This window comes from Microcaecilia unicolor, chromosome 7, assembly GCF_901765095.1.
Source record: "Microcaecilia unicolor chromosome 7, aMicUni1.1, whole genome shotgun sequence".
Taxonomy (NCBI): domain Eukaryota; kingdom Metazoa; phylum Chordata; class Amphibia; order Gymnophiona; family Siphonopidae; genus Microcaecilia; species Microcaecilia unicolor.
The window spans coordinates 70,756,999-70,772,104 of NC_044037.1; the positions used below are offsets into that span (position 1 = coordinate 70,756,999).

The window sequence follows — 15,106 nt, forward strand, 5'->3', positions numbered from 1 at the left end:
TTGGTGATTACATAAATAAATTCTCAATCTTACACGAAGGACATTCAAGATTTTGTCACCTCCATAGCACTGAAACAGTACTCATCACTCTCCTGGCCAAATTCAAGCAGGAATAGGTAAAAGCATAGTTCTTCTTCAATTCAACATTGTCAAGTGCATTTGACATGGTTAACCATGACATACTACTAAGACTACTTGATTACTTCAGTATTAGCAGAAACATACTTAGCTGGATCAAGGGTTTCCTAACCACTAGAACATACCAAGTGAAATCAAATTGAAAAATATCGTCACAATGGAAATCCGAATGCAGAGTACCTCAAGGATCACCACTTTCACAGATTCTCTTCAAACTGATGATGACACCACTAGCCAAGTCACTACCTAACCAAGGCCTCAACCCATTCACCTATGCAGACGACGTCACAATATATATACCTTACAAACATGACCTGACAAAAATCACCAATGAAATCAAACTCAGCCTAAACATCATGGACTCATGGGCAAATGCATTTCAACTAAAACTCAATAAAGAAAACACTGTCTCATCCTCTCATCCCAACACAATACGTACAAATCCACAAATATAAACACCCCTGACCACACCCTCCCCCATCTCAGACAGCCTGAAAATCCTTGGCGTCATTATCGACCGAAATCTTACACTTGAGAACCTAATTAACTCTACAACGAAGAAAATGTTCCACTCAATGTGGAAACTCAAACATATGAAACCATTCTTTCCGAGGGAAACATTTTGCAACCTGATACATCAATGGTACTAAGTCATACAGACTACTGCAATGGAATCTATGCGGGAAGCAAAGAACAACTCAAAGAAACTTCAGACCGCTCAAAACACAGCAGCCAGGCTCATATTTGGAAAAACGCAATTCGAAAGCGCTAAACCCCTCCGGGAAAAACAACACTGGCTACCAATCAAAGAACATATAGCTTTCAAAATCTGCACCCTGGTCCACAAAATTATCTACGGAGAAGCCCCGGGATACATGACAGACCTCATAGACCTACCATTAAGAAAAACAATCAGATCAACTCGAACATACCTAAATCTCCACTACATGCTAATGAACAGAAAAAGCTGGCTAGCGAGAGGCAATTTCATCGATGTAAATATGTCTACTAGAACTACAGGGATGCTATCAGAGAAATATACAGTCTCCAGACTTTAGTCAGTGACATGTTTCACCATTAACCACCACAGTTTTCCATGACTTAAAGGGATACAGTCAGGGTTGGCATGTAAATGAAATGGCTGACATTTGTTTATAGTTTGGGTACAACAAAGATAAAGAAACTAAAGCAAAAAAAAAAAAAAGAGCTGCATGTCACTGCTGCTGCATCATAATGGGAAAATGAATGTAAAACTGAACATTCAAACACAAGAATAAACTAATAAGATGGGGGGACGGGTGGTTTCTCCCCCAATCACAAAATGCAGAGAATCTGAATTTGCAATTCATTGCTTTTTGAAGAACTGGATTGCTTTTACACATTTATCTTCCCTTTCAGGATTGGCTTAACCATTAGGCAGATAGCGAATGATACATACCTGTAGCAGGTGTTCTTAGAGGACAGCAGGCTGATTGTTCTCACGACTGGGTTGACGTCCACGGCAGCCCCCACCAACCGGAAGAAAACTTTGTGGGCGGTCCCACACGCAGGGCACGCCCACCGCGCACGCGCGGCCGTCTTCCCGCCCGTGCGCGACTGTTCCCGCTCAGTTGAATGACAAGCAAAGGAATGAGTAAAACGCAACTCCAAAGGGGAGGAGGGAGGGTAGGTGAGAACAATCAGCCTGCTGTCCTCGGAAAACACCTGCTACAGGTATGTATCATTCGCTTTCTCCGAGGACAAGCAGGCTGCTTGTTCTCACGACTGGGGTATCCCTAGCTCTCAGGCTCACTCAAAACAAGAACCCAGGTCAATTGAACCTCGCAACGGCGAGGGCATAACAGAAATTGACCTACGAAGAACAACTAACTGAGAGTGCAGCCTGAACAGAATAAATCGGGTCCTGGAGGGTGGAGTTGGATTCAAACCCCAAACAGATTCTGCAGCACCGACTGCCCGAACCGACTGTCGCGTCGGGTATCCTGCTGGAGGCAGTAATGTGATGTGAATGTGTGGACAGATGACCATGTCGCAGCCTTGCAAATCTCTTCAATAGTGGCTGACTTCAAGTGGGCCACTGAAGCTGCCATGGCTCTAACACTATGAGCCGTGACATGACCCTCAAGAGTCAGCCCAGCCTGGGCGTAAGTGAAGGAAATGCAATCTGCTAGCCAATTGGAGATGGTGCGTTTCCCGACAGCGACCCCCTTCCTATTGGGGTCGAAAGAAATAAACAATTGGGCGGACTGTCTGTGGGGCTGTGTCCGCTCCAGATAGAAGGCCAATGCTCGTTTGCAGTCCAATGTGTGCAACTGACGTCCAGCAGGGCGGGTATGCGGTCTGGGAAACAATGTTGGCAAGACAATTGACTGGTTAAGATGGAACTCTGACACCACCTTTGGCAGGAACTTAGGGTGAGTGCGGAGTACTAGTCTGTTATGATGAAATTTGGTATAAGAAGCATGAGCTACCAGGGCTTGAAGCTCACTGACTCTACGAGCTGAAGTAACTGCCACCAAGAAAATGGCCTTCCAGGTCAAGTACTTCAGATGGCAAGAATTCAGTGGCTCAAAAGGAGGCTTCATCAGCTGGGTGAGGACGACGTTGAGATCCCATGACACTGCAGGAGGCTTGACAGGGGGCCTTGACAAAAGCAAGCCTCTCATGAATCGAACGACTAAAGGCTCTCCAGAGATGGCTTTACCCTCTACACGATAATGGTAAGCACTAATCGCACTAAGGTGATTCCTTACTGAGTTGGTCTTGAGACCAGACTCTGATAAGTGTAGAAGGTATTCAAGCAGGTTCTGTGCAGGACAATGAGGTTCTAGGGCCTTGCTCTCACACCAAACGACAAACCTCCTCCACTTGAAAAAGTAACTCTTTTTAGTGGAATCCTTTCTAGAGGCAAGCAAGACACGGGAGACACCCTCAGACAAACCCAACGAAGCAAAATCTATGCCCTTAACATCCAGGCCGTGAGAGCCAGAGACTGAAGGTTGGGGTGCAGAAGCGCTCCGTCGTTCTGCAAAATGAGAGTCGGAAAACACTCCAATCTCCACGGTTCTTCGGAGGACAACTCCAGGAGTAGAGGGAACCAGATCTGACGGGGCCAAAAAGGCGCTATCAGAATCATGGTGCCGTGGTCTTGCTTGAGCTTCAGTAAGGTCGTCCCCCACCGAAGGTATGGGAGGATAAGCATACAGGAGGCCGGTCCCCCAATGGAGGAGAAAGGCATCTGACGCCAGTCTGCCCTGCGCCTGTAGTCTGGAACAGAACAGAGGCAGCTTGTGGTTGGTCTGAGAGGCGAAAAGGTCCACCGAGTGGGTGCCACACTCTCGGAAGATCTTGCGTACCACTCTGGAATGCAGTGACCACTCGTGCGGTTGCATGACTCTGCTCAGCCTGTCGGCCAGACTGTTGTTTACACCTGCCAGGTATGTGGCTTGGAGAAGCATGCCAAACTGGCAAGCTCAACGCCACATCCTGACGGCTTCCTGACACAGGGGGCGAGATCCGGTGCCCCCCTGCTTGTTGATGTAATACATTGCAACCTGATTGTCTGTCCGAATTTGGATGATTTGGTAGGACAGCCGATCCCTGAAGGCCTTCAGTGCGTTCCAGACCGCTCGGAGCTCCAGAAGGTTGATCTGAAGATCATGTTCCTGGAGGGACCACACTCCCTGGGGGAGGAGCCCATCAACATGAGCTCCCCACCCCAGGCGAGATGCATCCGTCGTCAGCACCTTCGTGGGCTGCGGAATTTGGAATGGACGTCCCAGGGTCAAATTGGTCCGAATCGTCCACCAGTGCAGCGAATTGCGGCAACTGAGGGACAGGTGGATGACATCTTCTAGATTCCCGGTGGCTTGGCACCACTGGGAAGCTAGGGTCCATTGAGCAGATCTCATGTGAAGGCGAGCCATGGGAGTCACATGAACCGTAGAGGCCATATGGCCCAGGAGTCTCAACATCTGCCAAGCTGTGATCTGCTGAGACGCTCTGGTCTGGGAAGCGAGGGACAGGAGATTCTGCGTCCTCGCTTCGGGAAGAAAGGCCTGAGCCGTCTGAGAATTCAGCAGAGCTCCTATGAATTACAGAGATTGGACTGGCTGGAGATGGGACTTTGGGTAATTTATCACAAACCCCAGCAGCTCCAGAAGGTGAATAGTGCACTGCATGGACCGAAGAGCCCCTGCCTCTGAGGTGCTCTTGACCAGCCAATCGTCGAGATACGGGAACACATGCACCCCCAGCTTGCGTAGATACGCCGCAACTACCACGAGACACTTCGTGAACACCCGTGGTGCAGAGGCGAGCCCAAAGGGCAGCACACAATACTGAAAGTGCCGTGTCCCCAGATGGAATCGGAGATACTGTCTGTGAGCTGGCAGTATCGGGATGTGAGTGTAAGCGTCCTTTAAATCCAGGGAACAAAGCCAATCGTCTTTCTGAATCATGGGTAGAAGGGTGCCCAAGGAAAGCATCCTGAACTTTTCTCGGACCAGATATTTGTTCAGGCCTCTCAGGTCTAGGATGGGGCGCATCCCCCCCGTTTTCTTTTCCACAAGGAAGTACCTGGAATAGAATTCCTGCCCGGGTGGCACGGGCTCAACCGCATTGGCGCTGAGAAGGGTGGAGAGTTCCTCTGCAAGTACCTGCTTGTGATGGGAGCAGAAGGATTGGGCTCCCGGTGGACAATTTGGCGGCGTGGAGACCAAATTCAGGGTGTATCCGCACCGCACTATTTGGAGAACCCACTGGTCGGAGGTTATAAGAGGCCACCTTTGGTGAAAAACTTTCAACCTCCCCCCGACTGGCAGGTCGTCCGGTACGGATACTTTGATGGCAGCTATGTTCCCATGGATCCAGTCAAAATCCCGTCCCCTGCTTTTGCTGTGGAGGCGCAGGGGGCTGCTTAGGCGCACGCTGTTGACGGAAACGAGCGCGCTGGGACCGTCACTGTGCCTGAGAAGGCCTTCGCTCCGGCTGTAGGCGTAGGGTGCCGCCTGCCGGGCCCGGGAAAAACGTCCACCTGCAGAGATGGATGCTGAAGGCGCCCGGTGGGAGTTTGTCGAGAGCGGTTTCCCGCTGGTGTAGTTGGTCCACCAACTGCTCGACCTTCTAGCCGAAAATGTTATCCCCCGGCAAAGGGACATCCACCAGCCGCCGCTGGGTGCGGTTGTCCAGATCAGAGGCACGCAGCCATGAGTCTGCGCATCACTATACCTTGGGCCGCAGCTCGAGATGCCACATCACAGGTGTCATAGATACCCCTGGACAGGAACTTTCTGCACGCCTTCAGCTGCCTGACCACCTCCTGAAAGGGCCTGGACTGCTCCGGAGGGAGCTTGTCGACCAGGTCCGCCAGTTGCCGCACATTGTTCCGCATGTGGATGCTCGTGTAGAGCTGGTATGATTGGATGCGGGTCACGAGCATGGAAGATTGGTAGGCCTTCCTCCCAAATGAGTCCAGAGTGCGAGACTCCCGCCCAGGGGGCGCCGAGGCGGTATACCTCGAACTCCGTGCCCTCTTGAGAGCAGAGTCCACGACCGCCGAGTCATAAGGCAATTGAGGCCGCATCAACTCTGGGTCTGAGTGGGTCCTGTATTGGGACTCCGCTTTCTTGGGGATGGTGGGGTTAGATAGTGGCTTCAACCAGTTCCGAAGCAGTGTCTCCTTAAGGACATTGTGCAACGGCACTGTGGAAGACTCTCTAGGTGGTGACAGATAGTCGAGGACTTCGAGCATCTCCGCCCTCGGCTCATCCACAGTAACCACGGGGAAGGGAATGCAGATGGACATATCCCTGACAAAAGAGAGGCTCTCAGGAAGCGAGAGCTTCCTCTCCGGTGAAGGAGTGGGGTCAGAGGGAAGGCCCACAGACTCCTCTGATGAGAAATATCTGGGGTCCTCCTCCTCCCCCCACGAGGCCTCCTCCTCGGTGTCGGACATGAGCTCTCTCAGCTCAGACCTCAACCGGGCCCGTCTCGACTGCGAGGAACCACGTCCTCGATGATGGCGTTGAGCGGCGGGGACGAAGCTCCCTCCATCGATGGGGACTCCACCTGCGTGGCGGTCGACACCGGTGCCGCAAGAGGCGTTGGAGGCCTCAGCATCGGGCCAGAGCCTACCGGCGCCTCCATCAATGGCGCTGGGGCGCAAGCACCCCCGGTGCCGGCAGAGCCTGGCACATCAGCCCTTCCAGGATCCCGGGAAGAATGGCTCGGAGGCACTCGTCAAGGCCCGCTGTCGGGAAAGGCAGAGGGACCGGTGTGGGTGCTGGAAGCTGCTCGGGTCCAGAAGACGGTACCGAGGTACCCGCGGGACTGACACGACACCTCTTCGACCAAGGGGGAACGCTCCTCCCGGCACTGCCGCTTCCTGGGCGTCGAGTCGTCCCTCGAAGTACCGGAGCTGGCAGTCCCGTGCGCCGTGAGCGACCGATGACAGTGCTTCTTGGCTTTCTTTTGATGCCCGTCATCGGCGCTCGGCGGAAGAGACGAGGAGGAGGAGGAGGAGGAGGTGGAGCCCCCCCCCCCCCCCCGGCCTCGAGGTATCGGATCCAACAGGGTTCGGTCCCGATGGCTCTGAGCAGAGGGAGTGGCCGGGGCAAACTGCCCGCGTGGCCGCTCACCCCCGTCGTCACCGGCAGGCCGGCGGACCAAAGGTACCTGTACTCCTGGGGTCGGTGCCAGAGTCGGCGCCGACTTCGTCGACATCAGTACCGATACCGAAGACCCGGCCGTCGACACCGATGCCGTAGAGGTCGATGTCAAAGGGCCGGCGCAAGTTCCAAAAAGACGGTCCCGCAGAACTTGCCTCGCCACCTGTGTCCGCTTCCTTAAGCCGAGACACAAGGTGCACGTCTTGGAATTATGCTCCGGGCCGAGGCACTGGAGACACCAAGCGTGAGTATCGGTCTGCGAGATCTGCTGGCCGCACCGACACACTTTTTGAATCCACTCGGGACCTTCGAGGACATCGACGGAAAAATCGTGTCGGCGAAGTCAAAATCGTCGATGGTGGCAGTGAAAAGCACACCCGAAAAAGAAGAAAAGGCCGCGACAACGCGCCCTCGCGGCTAAAAACGACGAGGAAACTCCTTTTTTTTTTTTTTTTTAGAAAATAACACACGAATGCGTACTCGAAAGAGAAAAACCGCAGCTAGGCCACGATCCGGTTTCCGGGGCTGACTAAGAGAGAGAAAGGAACACGTCTCTCCAGTGCGGAATAGAAAAAAAACTGAGCGGGAACGGTCGCACAAGGGCGGGAAGACGGCCGCGCATGTGCGGTGGGCGTGCCCTGCGTGCAGGACCGCACGCGAAGTTTTCTTCCGGTTGCTGGGGGCTGCCGTGGACGTCAACCCAGTCGTGAGAACAAGCAGCCTGCTTGTCCTCGGAGAAGAACCAGTTGTTTGGAGTGGCAACTCTTTGGGGGGGGGGGGGGGGGGGGCGTGGAAAGGAGGTATGACAAAGAACAGCTCTGGTCAATGCAAAATAATAGCTCCTGACAGCTGAAGTCAAAAACTATCAGTGCATATTTTAACCTGGAGGGAGTGTGCGTGTATGAAAGAGATAGTGCGTGAGTGATGTCCAATTATGCTTTCTTTAAAAAAAAAAAAAAAAACAGGTGTGGAAAGGTGATGGTACAGTGATTGAGAATATTCAGTGTGGTTATCAAAATCTTGGTGAGAGAGGAGGTATTAGGGGCCATATCAGGGACAGGCAACTCTGGTCTTCAAGTATCATACATAGGTCAGGTTTTCAGGATGTCCACAATGAATACGCATGAGATAGATTTGCATTCAAAGGAGGTATTGCATGCAAATATTCTTATGTATATTCATTGTGGATATCCTGAGGAGGTGGCACAACTCTGAAAGTTCACATAGGGTGACTAATACCCCTGCACCAGCTGTTTCCTTTATGATACAACAAGTTGATGCAAAAGGATTCTGCGCTACACCAATACTCAACTGTAAACAAAGTATAGGACTTTACAATGTAGTAAACCCAGACTAATACTTTCAAATTTACACAAAAATAAGGAAAACAAAATCTGTGAAACACTACAGAAGGTAAAGCATGAGCAAAACTAAACAAAAAAAAAAAAAAATTTTTACCAACCCTAAAATAATCCCTTCAAGCTTTAATTGTACAGAATAATCTGCCCATTATTTCTAATAAACGTCACTCAGTGAAGTACATAGTTTCATTACGTTTTCTCCCGCTCCTCATCTGCATGTTGCAAATAGATGGTCCCACTCTGTTCCTTCATGGATTCCTCTAGAGGATTCAAGAGGTCCTCCAGCTCCTTTTGCTGTGAAAGGATGAAGTCTAGCTCCTGATCCAACCTAAACAAATCCAACAAGGGAAAATACTGACTACAAGACTTTAAGACTTTATGTATGAAATAATGGTGAATGGTGCTTGGCTTGAATGGAAAGAACACTTAGCTGAGTAAGGTGACTAAAAAGCAGGAGGGAACCAAGGATATATGGAAATAAGTCTTATGCTGAGTGGCAGATAATTTAGGGGTAGGAGTAGAGGGGGTGTATATGGTGTCAATGTGGAGAGGAGGAGAATTCTTCTACAAGGAGGAAAAAAAAGAGTGAAAATTAAACAAACCCAAGATAGGAGCACTATGGTCTTACCTCTTCTGATCCAGCTTTACTTTCTCTACTTCCCTGTGCAAGGTGGTAATCTGTAAGCAAACAAGTATGGCAGCGAGGTTATTATGAGAGCCCAGTTAACACAGTACTGCACAAAGCACTATACTGGTTTACATATTATCAACGTCAGGGTCAAATGCTAACAATTAGAGTATGTCAAAGTGAAAAAGAAAATTAACTAAGCTTTTTGAGATCACTAAGTAAATCATAGCTAGAAGAGTGTGTCCCATAACTGTTCCTTTTTTATGCTTTCCAGACATATAAAGCAGTTCTTACATTTTCTCTCTGCTCTAAACTCTTACTCGGATATACAATATTTGACACATCTGTATTTTTCCCATCTAGCCCTCTGCAGCGACCTTCCTCCTTTTTAGCCCAGTTGATCCATGCTATTTCTGTAGCACATCTCAAGCTGTAAGTTACAATGACATGGAAATGGGAGGTCAGCAAGCACCAACTCTTCTCATAAGAGATATGACAGCATCATCACCATGATTTCATTAGATGTGATACTCTTAAGCTTACATGTCTGGAATGAATCTATGGAAAGAAAACACCTAGGTTTGAACTGGTGGCTCTTGAGTATTAAGAACAGGAACTCAGGAGAGTCATCAGATCCCTAAAAAATTGTTTATTGTAAACATTGGGGGCATACACATTACCCAGGAGAAAAGAAGCTCCGTTTATCAATACTAGAGCCATAATACATCTCCCTTCAGGATCCAAGTACACATGCTGTTTTTCCCACCTGAAGTGACTTGTGGAATAAGATCACTACCTCTGCTTTTTTCCCCACCGCAGGGGCCTCTATCATATTGCCTACCAACCCAAGTTTGTAGTTTCTTATGTTCCAGGGATGTTAAATGTGTCTCCTGTAACATAGCTATTGACGCCCCTTTCTTCTTCAAATTATGAAGTATTTTTTTTCTTTTAATGGGCGATGATATACCACCCACATTCCAAGAGTATATTTTCAGTCCCATTACGTTATCGCCACACACACTCCGATTCTTAACAGTATATATATATCATCATCAAGCAGGCATGTTGCCCCAGCCTCAACATCCCCGCATATACAGCCAAAGAACATCTTCTTCCCATGATCCCTCTCACACTCACACACAACCCGAATCTGCATATTATCATCCATCCTCCGTGACAACCTCTTTGCTCTTATCTTACGCCCACCCTCCCCCCTCCCATCCCCTTTTCTATCCCCTTCCTCCATCAGGATAAGTCACCCTCCGTCGCTCGCAACTCCTCCCCTTCTATGCCTTCTTCAGAATCATACATGTTCAACTCCCTCACTATGGTACTCCATGCTTAATCCATTGATTTAATCCCCTTAAAATCTAAGCACAATATGTCCTTCTTCTAATACAGAACTCAGTAGTTAGCCGTGAAATCAAACTTTCCCCACAATAATCTCTTTCCCGCCTTACTATCCCCCACCATAATCAGCAACCTCACCACCTCTTCTGAAGACCCAACCATCGAATGTAGTTTCATACAGTCCTACTGCCTATGCAGCAACTTCAGCCCAGTGTCTTCCTAACTCGCCTCTGTATTCATTTGCTGCAGATATGCTCTGGCGTCATTCACCTGGTCAAAATGTCTGGTCGTGCCATTATCCATGATTTTCAATTTAGCTGGATACAGGAGTGCAAAGCGAATCTTCTTCTTGTATAATTCGGTGCACACTGGCGTGAAAACTTTTCATAGCTGCTGCACATGCTGAGAGTAATCCTGGAAGCACAGTATATTGTGTCCCTGATATGCAAGCTGGTGCCCTTTCCGCATCTCATTCAAAATCTGCTGTTTATGTCGTAAGTTCAGGCTTTTAAAAATGACCACTCTTGGTTGGTTCACAGATGATCTAATCGGTCCAATCCGATGCGCTCTTTCCAAACAGAAATGCTGAAGCTGTTCTCCAAGCTGCAGCGCCCGAGGAATCCACTCTTCCAACAAAAGATGGTAAGTCTTTATCCAGTAGTATTTCTGGGAGTCCCACTAAGCGCAAATTGTTCCTCCTACTGCAGTTCTCCAGATCATCCAGTTTGGTCTTTAAATCCGCCACCTTCTGCTTCAATTTCGAATGTGACTCTTGCAGCGCCGTTGTACTTTCTTCTAAGTCAGAGGTGTGCTGCAGTCCCGAATCCAGCTCCAAACATACATTATCTATATGCTATGTGCCTCCTCTGCCCAATTATATAGTAGTTGCAGCTTTTTATCTAGCGCTGCCTCCACTGCCGCTGTCACTTCAGCTGTAATTTCAGCTACCCACGCCAATCCAACTGTTCTCTCCCCCGGGGTGTGTGGGTCGGCCATTTTGTTTTCAGACGGCCTTGATTTCTCCTGGTTTTTCTGCACCGTTTTCATCGTCATTTCAACGCTTTAATGCTATATCTTCCTGGTTCTCCGGTGGGGTAACTGACTCCACAGCTATCGCATCTAGTATCTCGTGATTCCTTCGCTATTTAGCTGATATTTCACCGGTTATTAGGAGGCGCGCACGGAGCTCTGCCTTTCAGTGTCTGCCCCGTAGCATGGCGACACATGACCGAGTCGTCAGATCCCAAGGTAAGCAGATCTCTTTAGCAGCTATTCAGCTTTAAAGAAGAAAGGCATAGTTATGCCTATGAAGAACAAAGGACTGGTTCAAAAATGGCAGGGCTCTAAATGGCTTAGAAAACATAAGATCAGCTGATACTACAGAATGCTGTTGGCTTAACACCTCTGTGGGACTTTGCAGGTCACTTACCCCCAGATTCTATATATGGTGCCCAAAACAGAGCAAAAATCAATCAAAAATGTGCACCCAATTAAATTGGCTAAGAAGCCAATTAGTGCCAATTGGCACTATCAGCACCAACTTGGAACTGGGCGCACATTTTACTATGCGCTATTCTATAACAATGTGCGCTCAAATCCCATAGCGTGTAACCCAAAAGGGGCATGGTCATGGGAGGGGCGTTCCTAAAATTTGTACAGTGTTACAGAATACCAGGGATGTGTGCCCAAATTTGGCGCCGCGAATTAAAGCAAACCCATATTAGCATGCAATACTATTTTATAATTTATTTATTTTCTACATTTATATCCCACATTTTCCCACCTCTTTGCAGGCTCAATGTGGCTTACAAATACCGTAGTGGCGATCGCCATTTCCGGAATTAGAAAAACAAAGTAATATTGTTTATTGTCTTTTAAAAATCGAACTGTGGAATAAAATAGTGCAATTAGCAAACAATAAGTAACTGAAATATGGATCAATTATAACACTAACTAAACATCTGTATACTGCCTAAACAGTACCTGGAAGATCAGGAAATATAATTCACCGAACCTCAGCAAACAGATCTGTCTCTCTTTTCTCCCGGGCTAAGACTGAAGCAACAGCCAGCAACAACTGCTGGGTAATTTCAAACTCCAGGCCAATCAGAGCCCAATCAACAAGGTTTAAAAGTATACTGCTCACAATAATATAGATTCACTTTTTCACTAAGTGAAACTAAAAGAGGGCATGCACTTTTCTATAACAGCTTTTTTTTTTCACTTTAAATATTTTTATTAATGAAGCAACGTTCAAGACAGTACAGATAATGCCAAGTTGTCCTAAAATATTGGACATCCATATAATATAACAGAAAAGAACAAAACAACAACCCAGTCACTCTTATGGTGAAAATTGAACTATCAACCCCCAATCACTATAAACAAGGGTCTACACCCTCAGCTCTGTCCTACCCCCTTAAATTTGTTCAAGCATATAATTGCCTCACTTCCCCCTCTAGCCCTCCTCTTCCGTTCCTCCCTTCCCTACCGCCCCCCTCCCTCCCTTCCTCCCCCCTCCCCAACTACCACCCGTTCCTATCCAAGTTTGATTGTCCTCATCCATTCTTGCAGTCGAGAACATCCTCTCTTGCACCATAGCTCCCCTTCTCTACGGTATGCCGTTAAGCACTCCATAGCTATGAGTTGTTCTAATTTTGCTTTCCAATCCCCCAAGGAAGGAGGGCCAGTAACTCGCCACTTCCGAGCTATCAGGCATTTTGCTGCCGCCAGACCCCCAACGTAACATTTTGCTCCATTCCCATGAGTCACTGTCATTATAAATCCCCAGCAAGCACACCCGTGGACTACACACCATGGAATCTCCAAACATTCTTACCAATGCTTTCATCACCGCCTCCCAAAACGGTATCAACCGGAGGCAGGACCACCAAATGTGCAGAAATGAACCCTTGTCTTTACCAGATCTCCAGCACCGGTCAGAAGCATTAGGGTACATACCCCTAATTCTCTCAGGAGTGTAATACCACCTCGATAGCACCTTGTATGCATTCTCTTGCACTAGAGTGCACGTGGAGGCCTTTTGAACCTCCCCACATATCCTCTCCCATTCCTGATCACTGAAGCAGCAATTTAAGTCTGATTCCCATGCTCCCTTGAAGCGAAAGGGGGCAGGGTCACTGCCTCTCATAAATTTGTATAGCACCGAGATGGATCTAGGCACCCTCCGTAATATACCCCATAAATTCTCCAAGCTCTCCTTATCCTCAGGGCTGCCCCCCCTCCATCCCATCGCTTCCATAAAATACTTAATCTGTAAGTAAGAAAAACGATCTCCTTCAGGGAGTCCATATTGTAACCTCAATTCCTCAAAGCTCTTAATCTGGGCCCCTTGGAGCACATCTCGAAAACTCGAAAGGCCCAAGTGATCCCATCGCACAAAAACCCGATTATCCTTCCCGGCCCCGAACTTCAGCTCCCATCTTATCCCCGCCCTAGTGGAGAACCCCTCTCCCTGTCCCCACTTCCTCCGAAACTCCTCCCATACAGTCAAAATGTGCCTAAGATAAGGGTTATCCATGCCCGCCAACACCCCCCCAATTCCTCAGTGGACCATAACAACGATTTTAAAACCCTATGTGGGAAGTACGATTGTTTCACTTGACCTGTTGGCTTAAGCCTGCCCCCTTCCCACTCCAGCACCATCTTGACCTGAGCAGCCTGATACCACCACTCAAGCCGAGGCACTGCTCTACCCCCTCTTTCAATCTCCACCCATATCACCCTTCCCGCTAACTGGGGATGTTTGCCATCCCATACAAATTGCAATATCTGGCGTTGTAATTGCTGCATCTCCCGCTTGGGGACCGCCACCGGCAAACACTGAAACAGAAACAGCAGCCTAGGCAAGACGTGCATCCTTATTAACGCCATCCTCCCCCACCACGACAGCCACAACCCTTTCCACCATGATAATTCAATTCTAATGCACTCCACTATTTTGCCATAATTAAGGCCCAGATGCACTAAACGTTTTTCATCGTTAAATGAGCCCTTAAGGAAGAATTTCCGATCCTTTCCATGCACTAAAGCCTATTTTTCGACGGTAGTAGCAGCTAACGAAAACGGAATGGAGATGAGCAATTAGTGTGAAAACCCCATTGAAACGACATGCACTAACCTTTTCCGATTGCCTTTACACAGGAAAAAGGCAGGAAAACTAACGAGAGGTCTGGACCTCTCGTTAGGACAGCTCTGTGCCAGGAAAAAGTGTTAAGTGAAAAAATAAACAAACTTTGAGCCAATCCCAGCGCATTAGCAGAGCTAAAAGCGCTGTGATTGGTCCAAAGGACCTCAGAAAACACATAAAAAAATTAAAAAAGGATCGGGAGGGGGCAAGGGCGCTCATCAGGAGCGTCCTGTACGGACGGCCTTGCCCCCCCCCCCCGCTGCTCCCCACTTTCCGCCGCTCCCCCACCCCGAAAAAGCAAACTTCTAGAAGCCCCTGCCCCCCTCCCTTCCTCACTACTCTCTCACCTCAGCTCCGCCTCCCGACATCCTCCGTCCGTGCCTCGCCCCCTTTTGGGGTCGTCGCCGCCATTCCCCTCCTCCATCGGGCCCCCCTTCCTCTTACCGGGCCCGTGCAGCGCCTCTCTCCTCTGTCCGAAGGCGCTGCACGGGCAAGAAGAAAGCTGAATCAGCTGATGCCTGCCTTCGCGATGGCGCGTCTTTCTCCTGCTGCGCCCGCCCCTGTCTGGCCGTTGATCTTTATACAGGCCTTCGGCGCCGCATACAAGGCTGCTATCCACCTGCAGAAATTATCCCCAAGACCCATACGCTGCATAACTTCTTTCAGAAACACCCAGTCAACCCTGTCAAACGCTTTTTCGGCGTCTAGTGTTAACAGTATTGCCCCTGTGAGTCTCTTCTGTGCTTCCCATTGGAAGTGGAGGGTACGGCGAATGTTGTCACCCACCTGTCGACCCGGGATAAACCCCGAC

At 48.9% G+C, this 15,106-nt stretch overlaps 1 protein-coding gene across 5 annotated transcripts in view; it reads right to left on the bottom strand.

Annotated features, from left to right (window-relative positions):
- NUP62CL (nucleoporin 62 C-terminal like) overlaps positions 1-15,106 on the bottom strand; it is a 109,539-nt gene that overhangs the window by 11,136 nt on the left and 83,297 nt on the right. For all 5 annotated transcript variants that reach the window (XM_030210220.1, XM_030210223.1, XM_030210219.1 and 2 more), the window contains 2 exons: positions 8,796-8,845; positions 8,361-8,495 (listed from right to left, as the gene is read on the bottom strand). In XM_030210220.1, coding sequence (XP_030066080.1) covers positions 8,361-8,495; positions 8,796-8,845 — 185 coding nt within the window. The remainder of the gene's footprint in view (positions 1-8,360; positions 8,496-8,795; positions 8,846-15,106) is intronic.